The 17523-nt window shown below is 40.4% G+C and overlaps 1 protein-coding gene across 2 annotated transcripts in view; it reads left to right on the top strand.

The window, feature by feature from the left end:
• The first annotated feature begins 457 nt into the window (after positions 1 to 457).
• st6galnac5a (ST6 (alpha-N-acetyl-neuraminyl-2,3-beta-galactosyl-1,3)-N-acetylgalactosaminide alpha-2,6-sialyltransferase 5a) overlaps positions 458 to 17523 on the top strand; it is a 65368-nt gene continuing 48302 nt past the window's right edge. The window contains exons 1-2 of one of the 2 annotated variants that reach the window (XM_085255021.1): positions 458 to 794; positions 1566 to 1775. In XM_085255021.1, coding sequence (XP_085111147.1) covers positions 780 to 794; positions 1566 to 1775 — 225 coding nt within the window. In that variant the 5' untranslated portion in view covers positions 458 to 779. The remainder of the gene's footprint in view (positions 795 to 1565; positions 1776 to 17523) is intronic. The other variant, XM_085255020.1, reaches the window with a different exon arrangement.

Raw genomic sequence — 17523 nt, forward strand, 5'->3', positions numbered from 1 at the left:
GAAATGGGCTCTTTTTGAGTTTTTCATATCCTATTGCTGGTGCAGTAATGTGTGCAGCTTATGGTTGGATGTGATGGAGTAGTTTAATAAGTAACACCGCCTTAAGAGTCTAATTTCTTAAGGAAGGACGTGATGAATGGGATTCTTTGCAGACTGGAGTACAATCTACAAAGAATCTCTAGTCTACAGTGGAAGTATGAGGAGATCTAAAAACTGAAATACTCGAGTACAGTGTAGTTTGAACATAAACACAGCGCACGAATGAACATGTGGTTTCACCACTGAGTGACAGACATTCAGGGAGTTGTGCCAGATAACGTCTGCACTGTAAAGCCATAACTTCTCTTGTCTTTATAATCCATCCCATGGATAATGCAGCAGACGTCAAAAGATGACAGAGTGGGCTCACTGTACTCTAGTTTAATTGCGCAGATTTACATCAAATATGCCTCAGCAGGAAATAATGTTTAGCAAATAGGTCTTATCACTCTTTTGCAGTAGTCTGTTTAATTAAAAACGCTGCGCCTCCACTCACCGGCTCCTAAAGAACTCGGGGGGCATTAAGACCCAGCAGAGGTACAACAGTGAACATCTGTCGCGGTCTCCTCTGTATGAATTGCGCTTGGGCTCCAGTCTGAAGACACACGGGCAGAGGCAGGCGGGCTGGTACAGCGCGGACGGACTGGAGTGCATTCGGGAGGCGAGCAGATGACGCTGGACCATGAGTGAAAGTGGAGCCTTACGCACTGAACCGCAGCGATAAGACAGCGCGCCGCAAAATGAAGACACCTATGGTAAAGGGTTTTGCCATGTAACCCCGCAGTCAAACTGTTTGTGCTCGCTTTTAAATCCAGCATTGTTCCGTCAAGTGCGCTATAATCGACATAACGCCGCTGTGGCGTACAGTGTCGGATCAAAAGATTAGGATCAGAACAATGGGCGTCCAGCTGTGCGCTCTGTTTGGCACTAAAGCTCCACTACAGCACAGCGCGCTGGATGCTTGATTTGTCTCCGTTTAATACGGATACACTGTAGAAAGTGAACAATATCCGTGTTGCTTTAATATTAACTGATAAGCATTAATTCTAAACTATTTTTTTAAAGAAATAAAGAAAAGAAAACAAATTGAAAGTGCCGTGAGCTGCTCATCCTGTTCATGTACGATTGGCATGAATTCACATAGGTGATTTATTTTTCTTTTTTATTAGAACTTTTACTTAAAAGCTGTTGGTGTCCTCTGAGGTGTGGCACCTACTGTAAATTACAGTACACATGTGCTCCTCAACGCACCTGATGATTAATATTAATGCATGCAAACTAAGTAAAGAAGATAATTAACAGCCTGACAGCGTCATAAACATTAGCTGTGCCCTTATCATAGTTCGATAAAAGCTATTTTTAAGTTTTTGGTCGCACGTGACATGCATTACAGGAAGTTGGGCTTTTACTGACAAACCAGCGCCTGCTGCTGCCGCTCATCTTGCATGAAGTCCGTAGGTGCAGGTTAAACTCAGTCCGGTGGAACTCGGCTAATTTGCCCGCATCTGCTTGTGTCTTTGTGTCAGCGCCATGGGGTAGCCGTGCTTCTCGTGCTTCTCCTGTGCGCCAGCTTGTTCCTCGTGTACAACGGCAGCTTCAACGGCGCTTCCAGAGACGCCAACGACACGCGCATCAGGCAGCATGAACAGCTGCGGCGGCCCACCGAAGCCTCCGTCGGGGTCGCCAAGCCTCACCCCCCGATCCTCCAGGGATACAACAGCATCATCGACCATAAGGTAAACAGATGTGGCTGAGTGCGTGTCTCATAACGCAGAGAACGGGCGCGTGGTTCGCTTTAACACGTGGTGAATGCCCAGCAGAGTAGGCATCAAAGCTTTTGAAAGTTTTACTTTTCTCCAAACCCCTTTTTTCGGCACTGAATCTTTCCCAGCCTGAGCCGCACTCACGCAAATTTCCTCTTGTCCTGACGACCAGTAGCTGTCTTTAGAGAGAGAGAGAAAGAGAGAGAGAGAGCATCCTCTGTGTCATTTATCACAATTTTCTCCGGCGCTGCGTTGCGCCACATTCAATACCCACCTGTCGTTACTAATAACAGCTTAGGCTACAAATGAAATCCTCGACTGCATTCTTAAGCTCTAATTGATAAGCCCAGGAGACCCGCAGCTAGGTGAACTCTGACGTCATTGTGGGGTTGTATTGACTGCCATCTGTTTACCAAGCCAGGAGAAAACAATCAATGAGAGTACCGGGGAGCGAAGCCTCTGCAAGTAAAGCAGACCCATTCACCTTGTGAAGGCGTTTTCAGTAAGCGTGCAGGCACAGCGTACTACCATGCAGGCGGTTTGGCTGGTGGGCTCTCGCGACTGTCTGAAACAGCTGGATTTAAGAATGACAAATTTGGAGAAACGTTCTGGCCACAATCATTCATTCAGATGTGCAGGAGCAAAACACCAATATGATTTGTGGCTATTTGTAGTTGCTGTTTCTTTAAGTCTTCTTTAATCGCTTTGAGTTGCTGTTCTCATTTTGTATCCCTCTACTGTCATATGCCTTAATACTCTTATTACTTATTACTTCTTTTTTTTTAGCCGTGATTTCCTTTTTTTCTTTACTTCCCTCGCATTTTGCATCGATCTGTGCTCATTTTATGTCCATATAGGCTTTTTGCATCCCTTCACTAGTAGTCATTTTTTTATTGCTCTAGTGCAATTTAGGCTCCACTCATTATCATTTCACATCTCTCTGTAGTAGTCCTCTTTTTCAACTTTAGCATGTATGCATTTTCAATTTTATCTTTTAGTCTCTTTTGCACTGCTTTACATTGATTTTTAGCTATTTTCTTTCACTTTTGAGTCATTTTGTGTCTCTTCTATCATTTTTGCATCCCTGAAATAGAATTTTACCTGTTTAATTGTTCTATGCCTCTTTGATATTTTTTGCATAATTGCCCATTTACTTCTGTCTAGACATTTAGTATCTATTCTTTTTCATTGTAATTCCCCTCATTGTTTTATGTGTCTCTGCAATCAGTTTGCATCTTGCTTTACTGATTCTCACTCTCTCTATAGACATTTTGCATCTATCTAAAGTAATTTTACCTATTTTTGTAGTCATTTTGTACCTCTGTTGTTATTTTGTTTCAGTAGTTATTTTTGCATTGGTCTATTGCCATTTTAAATATATTTGATGTCATTTTTAGTCTCTCAGCAGACAAGTTAAATCTTTTTGTTGTCACTTTGTGCATCTGTAGTCATTTTGTATCCTTTCCTTGTCATTCCACCTCTTTCTAGCAATTTTACATCTGCAGTCATTTTGCATCTGAGTGGTTGTTTAATCGAGTTTTAAACAAGAACAGTCACTTCTCTGGCCCCTGAGCTCTGCTGGGCTTGTGTCCAGACGGTGCATACAGTAATCCGTCAGTGGCAGGACTGAAGACACCATGAGTGACAGGCCAATTTGTGCTGCCATCTCTGTCTTAAAAAACAGTATCTGCTACCTGCTAGAAAACGAGCATTAAGTCATCAGATTATGTCATAGGCTGATTTACATATGAGTAATTGGACCTGCTCTTAGATGAGGCTGTGGCTGTACAAATGAGACAAATATGCAACGTGAGTATGTTCCAGCCACATCTGGGAGTCAACCCACTGTTCCTGAACATCAGAAAAAGTAGCCGGGTTGGTAAATGAACTTCTTTTAAATTAAACACCAGAGGATCTGAAGAGTCATTTAATCTTGTGACAAAGTAATCGAGGTCGGCAACAGATTGTAGAACTATTATTCACTAAAAGAAATCTCACCGGTGCAGAAACCAACAAGTGTGGAAACCTTTAATGCTGCCTGAAAAGTTCAGCTGGCAGTTTTCTCAGGAGACATGCTGCTTGTATTTCTTCGTGAGTTTTTCCTCCGAGTAGCTCTGCTCTACAGAAAATGCACGTTTGTCACCTTTTGGGTGTATTTACTTTACATGTCATCATGGTGATTTCCGATCTGTGTTTCTAGTCAGCCCATGTGTGGCAGGAATGAAGACAGCATGACTGACATGCTGATTTAGGCTTCCATTTCTCTCTATATATTTCTCAAGGGAAGGATGTATCGGCTGCTTTTAAAAACAAAAGGGTTTTAAGTCATTATGTTTTAGGTTGTGTCAAATTAGTATCCCAAAGTTATATATATTATCATATTTTAAATGGTTTTTTTTTTTATTAGATGTGATGAAATTTTTCTCAGTTGTCTAAAATTAAAGGTGTTATTTGGTTTTCTGGTTATGCTGTTAAAACTGAGCAGAACAGCAGTCAGATATTTGGCCAAATCCACACTTTCACCATATTATCCAAATGGCTTCAAAACAAAACAGGAAATTAACATTATGGCTGAATCTGTTAATAACACATGCAAATTTTATTTGTTTAATATGCAATCACTGTTATTCACACTTTTTCTGTGTCTGTGGTATCTCAACATGAGTTTTACACCTTAAATTTGTGGACACATTTAGTAAAAGGCTGTTTCTTTTCTTGTAGTTCATGTTTAGTATTTTGGATCTTTTCTTACCTTACAGTGACAGTAAAGCGCTGGCAGGAAATTTGTGACATGCAACAAAGATCCCAGTTAAAGAGTTTGAAGCTTGTAATTGGCTTCCAGGGTGGTTTATATACAGAGGGCCTTTTTGAGTCATTACTTCTTTAACAGTGGTTAAAAAACTTGGTTTTAGAGTTAAGGTGAGAAGACGATTTTGTAAAGAGAGGGATGTGTGGTTGCAGCCTTACAATACACCTCTCTATGCAGAAAGCTAATGCAGTATTTACCAATACTGCAAATGTGATAGTTGTCCATGTCCACTCTGGAGTCCAGACCACAATTTGCATGTAAGAAGTAGGTACATTTGTGCCCGACACTCCTATTCTGCTTTGGAGTCCAACCTTTAATTGTATTATATCTGTGAGATTTGTGCTAAATATGCTTCTTTCAAATATGGGAAAACTTTTAATGTTGTGAATTTGATTTAACCAGTGTGGGTTATGGACCTCGTTTAATAGAAAACATTCAAATGCAGTTAGGGTTAGTATTTACCCAGAGGTGCAGTCGATGTGCCACTGGCTGTTTAGCTCTTTGACTCTGACTTGGAATTATTGTGCAGCTAGGTCACATAGATCTCTCCAAAGTCAAGCAGAGCAAAAGTAAATACGAAATGAGTCATTGCTGTCATATTTTCGGAAACCCAGGGCACGCAGCACCATCTTTTTTTTCTCACTGCCTCAAATGCCAATATTCAGTGACCATGCATGTTTTGATTTGATGAGGATTTGTCTGTAATGCGTCAGTAAGCCCAGCTAGGGATGAGAATTGATTTCCCTCGAGTGAACTGGAGCAGCCGAGCATCATAAGTAAACTACTAATTTATTTTTTCTCTTGGCAATAGATTGTTTTGACATTTTGGCAACAAGGGATATCAATTAGGGCCGGAGCACCACTGAACATCATTTATGCTGCTTGAAACCTGCTATTATGTCACCCGTCTTGTTCTCTCACTGCAAACTCCAATCAATACTCTATGATCTGAATGCGCAGGCTACTATAGCGTGCAGCACGGTAAAGTCTTCAAAAACTTTCCGTGAACTTTTTATGTACCTGAAAACGTGGCTGAGGTTTTTCTGTGTGTATTAAAGTGTAAAAGTTGTTGGCCTTGTCTCAAATGTGTTCTCCTGCAGTGTTGAATGATCATTGTTTGGGGAGAAAAAAACATACTGAGTCGAACATTTGTCTTCCTCATCTTTGCTTGCTGACCTCGCCGCCATATTGATCTCTCCAAGATATCAGCTGGCTGGCACACGGGCGCAGTGTCAGTCAGCCTTTGACCGCTTCACTTTATCTTCCACCAGAGTATTAAACTCATGACAGCCCAGAAACCATTTGGAATCTTATATATCTTCTGCAGACACTTGGCCAAGATGCTAAAGCATTTGCCAGAGTCCTTAAAATGATTTTCTCTATGACTGTTTGAACCATCTTTGAAATAAATAGATGAATAAATAAATGCATGTATGCATTTGAAATCCATTAATTCTTTCATAGCCAGAAGTTTCAACACCACATGTTTGATTCAGTTCAGAGTGAAAGGTAATTTATTTTGAGCTACACAGCAGCATTGGTGGGCCTGGACTTGTGCTGTGAATGAGAGTGACCAGATAAGAAAGCAGAGAAAGAAACTTAGGGTGGAGATGAAAAGGGAAAGAAACTCTTGTAGAGTAAGGGCAAAGAGAATGAGAGAAAAGGACAAAACTGGGGAAGGGGAAGGACGAAGAGAATGATAAAAGAGAATATAGGAGCCAGGAAAGGTTCAGCCTGAGAGAATGAGACAAGAGAGTGAAGGAGGAGGCAGAAACTGACACAGAAGTGAAAGATGGAGTGAAATCCCTAAGGGTTTCCTTTCTTCTTGCACTATCCTGCTTTTTATTTTCTCAGTGAGAAGGTGGAGGAGGAGGAGGAGGACTGGAAACCACTCTTGTCTGTCTCTCAGTGGAGATAGGAGGACAAGAAAGCGTCTGTCTTCCTCTGATTGCCTTCCTGACACCAAAAAACATGCAAATTTTGTAAAAAGTGATATCCTGCATGTCAGGTGGAGTTAAGAAAGGGAGGCTAAGGTCCTTATATGTGGCTGGAGAGAAAGGAAACAGGTGGATTTTTCCTGTGATTAAAGGTCAAAACCAAGAGAAGCAGCCTGGTTGCTGAGTAGCTGATGTTCTCCAATATAAACTATTTGTTTCTTTCATCTACAGTTAAGTGACACCTCTCATTTCTTTGTATTTTGCTTGTATTACCTTGTATTTAAGTGGTCTTCAACAATAGTTCACTAGGCTTTCTGGAAGTCTCTTAATGTATCTTTGGACATTGGCTGCTTTTCCCCTCATTTTTAGTCCCGGCCTTGTACTTGACCATTTTTACATTAATGTTTTTGTTGATTTTTATGGCCACCTAATAATGACCATTCAACCTTTAAAAAAACACATAACTCCGACAATGAAGAAGTGATACATCTTCAGGAACTTGTTACTAGCAGCCTGTCACAATTTCTTTTAATGAATTTACTAAAAATGACAAAGATAACAGTCTGATGGGCATATAATAGTATTTGTGCACCAAAATGCTGCTTTGTAAAGGACTATGTGAAGTGCGTCCGTAAACTGCACAAGTAGAGGACAAAGGAAGAAGTGGCAGGCCTAAAAAACTATCTACAGTAGGCGAACCTGAGAGATGCATCTGACCCTGAAGCCTCTTCAGAAATTGTATCAGTGGAAGGACCATTAATAAGGAAGGGAAACGGGGTGAAAAGGCTAAGGTATGCCAAATTACACAAGAACTGGACTGAAAATCAGGTCTCACCAAATTGGATGTTTTTGGTTCAAATCTTTGTCAGTATGTACAGACGAGGTCAGAATTGAGGTACAACACTCAGTGTCTATACTCATCTGTAAAACGTGTCACATTATAGGGCTGCCGTTCAACCAGTGGTGTTGGGGATCTTATCAAAATTGATGGAAATATGACTGCAGAAAAGTGCCATCAGATTTTGATCCACCGTAATAAAATGATTGGCAATAGCTTAATGTTTTAAAATTTCAATGAAACACACTGCCAATGCAACCATGCCTGGACAGAAAAACCCACAGTGGAGCGGTAGCGGTATGAAAAGAGAAAAAAAAAAGAACGTTTGGACTCTGCTAGCATAATTGACAGGTTTTTGACAGGGCTTCCACACAAACGCATAGCAGGATATGAAGCATCGCCAAATATGTTTCCAAAACAACTTCCTTCCTAGAAAATATGGTGAAGCATATCTTCCCTTTGGCTTCACCTGCACAAGTGCCAAGGTAGGTTTCCCCTGCAGAATTGGTTTTCCCTGCGTCGGGAGCACACACTGGGCTCTCCAAATCACGGACAAACAGTATCCCACATTCTTGATTTTTAGGCCCAAACATTTTTCTTTTAAAACAAAGGGGGGCCTAGCAAAAAAAAGTTTGGGAATCACTGCATTAAACTACATGTTTAATATTTGGATGAAGATCATGGTTTGGGTTAAAACCATTTTCAGGATTAAATACATTAAAATGTTTCACTCTCAAGGTTTCTCCGGTGCCGAGCTTCAATCCATCAAAAGATGATGGCACCAGCAAGCATTTTATATCCACTTGCTCAAGGGCTATTATATTATGTAATAGCAGCTTACACAGATGACCTATTGAGTGAACTTGTTAGAGAAGCAGAATCTCTCATTTCCCCATATTTGTTGCCTGCCAGCATTTTTCTGAAATCAAGGTAAATTCCCCCAAATGATCTTTATTTAAAAAAAGTTCAACCTTGACTTCTTCAACAGGAATTTTAGCAAATGAAAAAGGTAATTTTTCATTCAGTGTGAAATTCAATGGAGTCAATATTAAAGTTGAGAAAATGCTTAGCAAAGTGGCATTCATGAGGCCCGGTCTCCTCTATAATGATTTAAAACTATTCTGTCAATCAAGCTTGCTGGGGAGCATCACGCATTTGCGCCCCGGGGTCTCTAAGCTGATGATCTGGACATGTCAATAGCTGATGTTAGGTTGGAGGTTGTGCTTGTTGCAGTTAATGTAACCTCCACCTGCTCATGTCTCAGCTCTGACTTACTATACTGCTTTTTTTTTTTAAATTGATGTTATTCATCGCCACCTTCACCATCCTGACAACATGTTGAAGTGCAAATCAGTGTTCTGCTTAAGACAAAGAAAAGTAGTGTTTTGATGACATTTTAAACCTATAATTTAATGTCATTTCATCGCATGCTTTCTGCCTCTCCTATTTACACACTCAGCAGTTTTGGTGTCCTGACCACAGACTGTACATAAAAGATGTATGTACCCACCTTGATGTGAGAATTTATTTTTGAAATTTGCATTTTGGATTTCCACCTTTTAGCATTTTGAACATTGTTGGGAGCCAGCCTTAAGAGGTAACTGGAAAAATTGTAGATTTTTAGTACTTTTGTGGTGGCTTTTTTTAAGCCCCAGAGGTTCTTACTTAATTGGAAGTTCATCAGTTTTATAAGTCATAAACCAGTGTGTTGCCTTATGGTGGTCTGTGATGAAATTCAAATAATTGGGCAAATTAATGAGGATCCACGTTCATTAAAATTTATCCAAAAGCTATCACTGACTTTCACTAACGACATAAATGTCACCGCTTATGTGGCAATATGTGATTGCTCCTCAGGGAATCATAATAGCTCACCAAATCTTGTAATATTAGTATTTTTCTTTTATTTGTGCCGCCCTCAGAGCCGCAGCTCCAGTATGGCCAAAAAAACAGAAACTGTTGTGCGGCAGCAGCAAGCAATCCCACTGAGACAGCACAAACTGTGGTCAGAGTGGATTTTTTTAGACATATCAGGGCTGGAAATACTCTGACTAGGTACACTTCGCTTGAAGGCATGAGCATGCGAAGCCATCTGTGCCAAGGAGACATGACAAGGCATCCTTCCCCCAAACGCAGCTTTAGTGACAGCTGGAGAAGTGAGACGTTTGAATATTTCATCTCAGACAGCCACATCTTCGCTGCGCAACGAAGCTATTTTTCACTGTTCATTAGGATTTCGCTCTGCAATCAGCCAGCTGGAAAGCAAGACAGAAAACTCCCCAATTAGGCCGTTATGGCCAAGGACTCTGTAGTCATCTGATGTGAACTAACAGTGTTTGTGAAGTCTGCAGGGCTGTGTGGAAAAAGAGCACAAACGTGTGTGTGTGAGAGAGTTCTGTCTTTGTGCTTTGTACCATTCACAGGGTTTAAATTACAACACAAAATGAAGGAAACATCAGTGACAGATAACTGCTATTTTTATGCAAAGACAATGTTGGAATACTAAAACGGCTCTCCTGACTGAAGAGAGGAGAATAGTGGTTTCGTTATGCCACAGTAGTCCCAATTGGAGCATAGTCTTGGAATTCAACTTATCTCCAGAGTATTCTGCTCCCGCCAAACATAACACAGCTCCAGGCTCTTTCCGGTGCAGGCCTGGAAAGCAATTACTGGTCAAGGGTGGGGTGGAGGGGAGAGGAGACTGCCTCTCGATAAGCATTCCCTCAATGGAGTAATCTTGCATTTCGTGCCTTTTGGTATTCTGTGGTTAGGGAATCACTGGTCAAGTTATACATTTTTAACATAAAGGATGTGGAGGGAAGATTTCCCGAGGCTTATGCCATGAGCCGAATGGTGATTTAAAGCTTCTCTGCGTTTTAATCTTTGGTAGATGATAGGCTTTAGCATGTGGAGCACCTTCGTCATTCAGCGCCAGAGAGAGCAGCAAAGGATCTGAAAAGGTTAAACTATGATAAATGGATCATACCTTGTGGCACAACATCAGGAGATAGATGATAGCTGCTGCCGTTGTCATGGTTAAGAGCAAATGGAAGACGACAGCTGGCGAGAAGCACTACAATAAAACCGAATTTCTTTGCTTTTCCGTCATCTGGCTCCACAGACACACGAGGCCCGCAACATTACTCAGCTCTTTAGGCGTGATTAATGAGCGTGCCCTCCATGGTGCGAGAGAGAAATGATCCAACTTTTTTTTTTTGTATTTGGCATAGTCTCCTTCTCTATGCCATGAGCATTCCTTCTCCAGATTAGAAACATATTGGATGCCAAGGTTATTAATTATGGAGACACGGGGTTTGCTTAAACAGTGTGCTTCTTGTCCAAAAACAGAGCAAAGGAGCAGAGCTCTGTTTTAAGTTTATAAGTGAAACAAGAAAAGACAAAAGAAAAGTTGCAGAAGAAAGTTTAAGTTTTAAGCACCAGACGGCCGAGAAGACAGAGGCAGCTTCTGTAGCCCTGCGGTGTTTTGCTGATGTGACATTAAATCATTTCCTGTACCACGTTGTCTGCCCTTCAGTCGAAACACTCCCAATTACAGAGGCGACTTTGATGTATATCCCATCATCCCCCCCTCATTGAAGAGATGGTGTCATGGCTGTTCGACAAAGGCTTTCTTTGGTATCCCGCTCACTGATTACACTTCCAGAGGTGCCGAAGAGTAAGCAATTTTCCCGGGTGCATACAGAGCTGCTTCGGGCTCCTTTTTCTTCCTCTCTGATGGAGGAGCTCTGCATTAAATCAAATTATATCAATACCAGCATCTTGTCATGGGAACCTAAATCTCTGTAGTGCAAAAGAGGCACTGCAAATAGTCCAGCCCATGTCAAAAACAATTTAAGATGAAATGTTGTTCACTGAGCTGGAAATTGTGCATATGATCCATATCACCCGGCCAATATTGGGCTTTTTTCTTTGCCGTTTTATTATTTGTCAGGTTTTCTAAATGAGTGAAACACATGAGATCAACATGCACATTTTGTCCTGAATCTGATTTGTCAGGGTCACTTGGTCAAAATTGCTCAAGTGTGACTAAAGCCAGTTTAAGCTGGTAATTTAATGCAAGCTGAACAGCTCTGATGGAACAATTGGAATTGAACCTGCAGTATGAATTTAGTCTGGACACCAGAGGCATTCTGAATGTTCATGGTGGACGTTATCCTGCTAATGCTCAACCAGAACAAGTTGCCGAGACTTTGTCTGTTATCGGACCGTATCAGACAAACGGTCCTGAGCTGCCATAACCATAATCTGAGAGGAAGATGCATCTTATTGGAAAAATGGGATTCAGTCTCCTGAAACAGTGTTTGAGTCACTGTGAAGGTGAAAGAAATGGCTCTATCAAAAAGGGGGGGGGGAAAGAGCAAAAGAGATACAAATCCTGCCTCTCTTGTCTTTGTCCCTGCACAGCTGACCGTGAATGGGCTGTGAATGTCAGGTTTGGAAAGTTACAGATTGCTTATCGGCAGTCAAATAGCTTAGCAATCTCTAACCACTTCATGCATCCAGAGGGCCAACTGGATAACTATCAGATCTAAAAATTGCAGAGTGCAAATGCAGCCAAGAAGCATTCAGACTTGAATCCAGTCACTGAAAAGGTGTAAATGCATCCATCTCGTTGGCGTTCTTTCACAATCTTCACACCTTTTGAATGTGACTGTGTAACAAAGAAACAAATTGAAATGCCAAAAATGTGTCTTCAGTCAAAAATCACCATGTTTCCACCGCAAAACCTGCACTGTGGTTATGAAACAGACGCCATAATCATGGCACTGTTTCCACATCAGACCCTGTTACAAAGCAGAAAGTGTTAATTATGTTATTGCATAAAAAAAGCAAACTAAAAGATTATGTGTCTGTCTTTTAATATGATCTTTAACTGAAAATTTGATTTGGGTTTGTTGCTGTTAACCTGTACATAATATGCGAGTTTACTCTCTGCAAAAGGCAAATCAAGGTTCAGTATGAGTTTATCTGCTTCTGAGCCGAACAATGCCCAAAACAATGAACAAAAGCTTACTAATCAGCGTTCCTCATTCCTAACAATAAAACAAAAGGCAAAGAAATTAAAAGTCTGCAATCTAAGATCTGGAACAAAAAGAAAAAAAACAAAGGGAAACGTGTTCAATAAAAAAGGCTTCTCAATCCTGTTAACTGCTAATAAGTGCTCGATATTTACTCTGTACTGTTTGCAATTATAAGCTCACAACTAACAAGGCTATCAAAGTCCAACGTTATGTTGCTTACACAGAATTCTCAAGGCTATACAAAGAACTGAACATCGTGTCATTCGTGGCAGCATAAGACTCTCTGCATCTCTCACTGATGAACCATGATTTTTCCATAAAATGTGACAGCTGGAGTCAGAGGAAGAAAATCTACCTTTTCATTTTGTGTTTTTTTTCTGAAGGACTAGATTTTTACTTGTTTGGCTTGCATCTAATTGATTACAACCTCATGTACAACTGTTATATTATGATTTTTTTAATTTAAAAAGTCACATCCAGAAAGCTTCCTTTTGCTAAGAAGGAATGATGTCCGGCTTACATTTATGAAGCACGCTGAGCAGACCTCATAGAGGTGATGTGAACTCTGGTGCTATTTTTGAGTCATTGCGAAGTGTCTCAAGATTGACAGTCAACACAACATCATTCAGCTGTAAGTAATAAGTAATCTTTTCAGGAGCTGTCACCTGAGAAGCGTAAGTTACTAAAATTAGATTGAAGTCAGACACTTTTCTCCAAGCCTCCGTAGCGACAAAAGCAGCAACAAAAAGGCATTTTTAACAAAGAAGAGCATTTTATTTGATGCCACAACTTGAATGTGTCATGGTCCTGGGTCGTATGACCCAGTGTGTTATGCTTAACCTATTTTGATGTTTATTGTTTGCTTAGGTTCTTTAAGGTAGTCCAGCCCTTTTTGTAATTATGTCACCCTTGCATTACGTCTCCCTTGCCCTTCGTGTGTTTATGTCTGTGTGTCTTGTACTGTCAAGTTCATGCTGTCAGTTATGTCACCTCCCCCTGTACTACGTCTCCCCGGTTCATGTCTCATGTTTCCTGTTTTACTTTGAAGGCCTGCATTCACTGTCTGTGTATTCAGCTCACTCCTCCTGTCCTGTCGTTAAGTTCATGTGTGTCAGCTGCGTTCCCATGTGTGGCCACTTCCCCTGATCATCCCTCATGTGTATTTAGTCTCTGTGTTTCTTACAGTCTGTGTCGCGTCGTCTGTGTTATCTCCCCTACCCCTTGTCATAGTTTCCCAGCCTTAACTAGTCCTAGTTTGTACTTTGTTTAGCCATAGTTTTCCCAGTCTATGTTCAGGTTTTCCCTCAGTTGCTTTGCTGCCTTGTTCCTTAAGTTTTCGGCCCTAAATAAAGACTCGCCTTCTGTTAAGTCCGGTTTTTGTGTCCTCACCTCTGTTTGCTCTTGGGTCCTCCACTCACTCCACACGGTCTGCCCCGGTGGCCCGTGACAGAATGAAAGGGATCAAGCCAGCAAATGGACGTGATTTCTATCTGAGGCCCAATTCTGTGCTCATGTTAAAAAAAAAACGATAGAAGGTAGAAAATGGAAAATGTTATCTGTGTGTAAGAGTTGATCACATGACAAATAATCCCTTTTGATAATACGAGGCATTTCCACAAACATGTGTGATGCCTGTGTCCTTTTTCTTTCAGCGTGGATAAAGGAGATTTCATAATGCAGAAGATGCAATCTCAAAATCATAATAAAAGCAACTAAAGCAGCAAAAACTGGTCATTATACAAAGGTAGGGTTAAAAATACGTCTTAAACCATATCAGTAAACAAGTTCCAGTCGTCTCCTAGTGTGATCTTACTTGGAAATCCTCTTTTTGTCACGTCTCTGATCACACGTTGTCTCCATTCCTTTGAAAGCCAAGGCGTTAGTGGCGGTCTGCAGTGAACATGAACAGTAAAGGAGGGAGTAATTTTAGGAGTGTGGAGGAGAGAATTGTCCTTGCAGCTCTCCCTGTTCTCACACTTCTTGTCAATCCTTGAAAAAAGCAAGTGTGACTGTTCGTTTGTTTGTGCGGGAAAGTTCAAACCGAGGCATTTCACCACTTCACGATTGTCCAAACATCAGCTCCAAAGTGGCTATACTGAAGCCTGTAAGAACGGTGATGAACCACTCACCTCCATCATCCTTGAGAAGTCAGTAAATGCAGACTTTAACTATCCAAAGGTCCTGTCCAAGCCTCAGCGGTTGCAATTGGGTCATGCTAATATAGGGAAACAGCTGAAGTTCCCATAATTGTCAGTGTGACTAAACTGATTTTGAAGGTGTAGTTGGTGTGGTCTTTTTCCTAGTGGTTTTGCAAAATTGCATTAAAAAAAACAACGCACTTTTAATCATATCAAACTCCCATCCAACTCAGCAAAGTCCACTGAAAATAAGCAAATCACAAAGAAGCTTTTCCTGAAAAGACTTTAAAAAAAAATGGAGTTGAAGCTGAGCACCGCCAAAGGGCACTGAACAGCTTTAAGAGGAACTAAAAAACAAATGTGTCTGCACAGTGCAGCGTATTTCAGACAGCCTTTAACATGTACCTCACAGCTGCACTAAATGTGCAAAGAACAATTAGTGCTGGTCTTATTATTTATATTTCCTTTTTTTCTTGGTGGGTTTTTGAGCCGTTAATACGTCAGAACAGTGGAGAATGGACATGAAAGCTGGGACAGAGCAAGGGAAGACATGCAGTAAATTACTAATAACTTCACTTCATTGGTGATGATCAGACGTTATTGTCTTTTTGTAATAAAAATTTCATCAGGGATCAGTGAGCCCCCTCCTCATGGCTGGGTGTGAAATACTTTTAATACTTTTCATTTTTATTTTTAAACAGATGCACACAGGTTATCCTTTGGCATCTGTGCTGTGATGCATAGCAGTAAACCAGTCTAACCACCAGCTCCTCACACAAAGATGCTCAGGCAGGACCTGTTTGGATCACATTGTAACGCATCAGCCACCTCTGGTGTAAATGCGCTACCCTTTTAACAGGGATGATGGAAAAGTGATGATGCTTTAACCCGAATTACATTATTTTTTCCTCCCTACACCTAACCCAGTAGGTGAGTGAAAACAAAACTGAACCATTAGTGAAACTGCACTGCTTCTTATGACAAGTAACATTAATTTTAATGATCCAATGGCTTTTATGGGAATAGCAAACCTGGTTTTGTTGTGTGGGTGTGTTGTGTTCCTGTTGCTCCTCCTCTTGTCTTTAGGGCTATCTACACAGGAAGAGACAGCAGCAGCATCATGACCAGAGACCATATGAAGTCAATGATTTTTGGCAACTTCAAATGATAACAGATGACATAACCACTGGCGATGAAAAATGAGCGGGTCCTGAGCTAAAATTTGTTTATTTGCAACTGACTCTACTCAGTAGTGTTTAAGCTGAGTGGATGGTCTGCACCACACAGCCACAGCTCTGGGCAGAACTGTGTGTTATCAGTTGCTTAACCTTCTAGATGAAGGAGCGATTAACTTATTGATGTAATCCTTTCTATCGATCAGTTTTGTTGCAGTGTTTCTTTTCTTTTTCCTTTTTTTAATGGTAGTAGTGGCTTAATATTAGTTAAGACTGGACTGGACTCTCACACACGTCACCACACGCACCACCACACATTTCCTATAATTCCTATAATTTATAATCTTTATAATCTTTATAATCTCTTCTGCTATTTGCACATTCTTTACTGTAAATTCCTAAGTTAATTTGTAAATTCTGTAGTAAACTGTAAATTGTAAATATTGTAAAACTTTTCTTCTGTCATTTAATGGTCGGGCATTGTACAGCTACAAGCATTTCACCCCCATGTCATACTGTGTATGGTTGTGTGTGTGTGACAAATAAAATTTGAATTTGATTTGAATTTAAACTGGTAACAAACATCCATTTTCTGGTATGAAGTTTGCCTCCCGATCTCCTTGGGAAGGAGACAAAGGCCTTTAGTTTAGGGATAAAACGCTGAAACTTTACCTCTCAAGTTCACTTAAGTCCAGTTCCTGAAGATTGATAGGTAAGTAAACTTTAACAGATGTAGGGACCAGTGAACTTCCCTGGCACTCTAACAGTAGCCAACTAAATAATGTGTATAGTCACAAGCTAGTGTACTCATAGTGCCAGTCCCAAGGAAGAGCACCTGGTATAAAATCTTGAAGATGTTTTTCTGTCTTGGGAAATAAGAGAGAAGCTGTAAAAGCAAGTACCCCAAATACATAGTATTTATTAATTTTGTTATGCATTGTTGACTTTTGTGAAGCACTTTGTGATTGTATATCTTGAAAGGTGCTATATAAATAAAGTTTTACTTGCATATTATCTATTTACATAGGGTTTTTTAATGTTTTTCCTTTAGAAAGCTAACAATCCAAACTACTAAATATAGTGTAATTAACTCTCAGTGTATCATGTAAAATCACTGGTTATTAAAACATCTTAAAATAAAACAACCAGGCTTTAAGCAGTGGCTTTAATGTAGAATCAGCGGATGTTTGTGCTTTAAGGTGAGCAAAAAATCTAATGAGACTGTGTTCACAGTGAGCCAGCAGATGGATTACTCTTTTTTTTTTTTTAATGTGAGAAAATATAAATTGAATGAACTTCAGCAGTAAAAATAAAGCAATCTAATAAAATATTCTCAAGTCTTTAAAACAACACTTTTTCCTCTGAGATTGTATTGAGTCATCTCATCCCACTGCAGTTATCTGCACTCGAGATAACCAAATGAAGCTAAGTTACTTCAGCACATGTACAGTAGTTATTTGAGTCAAATTGCTCTTCTTTGATTGATAGAAGTGCAGACGTTTCCTCCTAGACCCAGCTGATTCATCAGCAAAGTTTATCCCATCAGCACTGAGCTCAGAGTAAAGTTCTGGAACAAAATAATGTTCACATTTCAAAACTGGAAGCGCTCCTAATTGTCATTTTTGCTCTGAAGAAGAATGATATAAAGACAGCTGGTTGCGGCTAATAAAATTAACAGATACCGAAGCTCATTTCAGCAATGCAAAAGAGTCTATTTATGAGCTGAAGATGACTCCATTTCCACAGCTCATAATCAGTGTTAATTCCTCCTCCTATCATCAT

This window comes from Mchenga conophoros, linkage group LG18 (genome assembly GCF_057382185.1).
Source record: "Mchenga conophoros isolate Kocher_MC1m ecotype Shallow Benthic linkage group LG18, M_conophoros_male_GT1.1, whole genome shotgun sequence".
Taxonomy (NCBI): Eukaryota; Metazoa; Chordata; class Actinopteri; order Cichliformes; family Cichlidae; genus Mchenga; species Mchenga conophoros.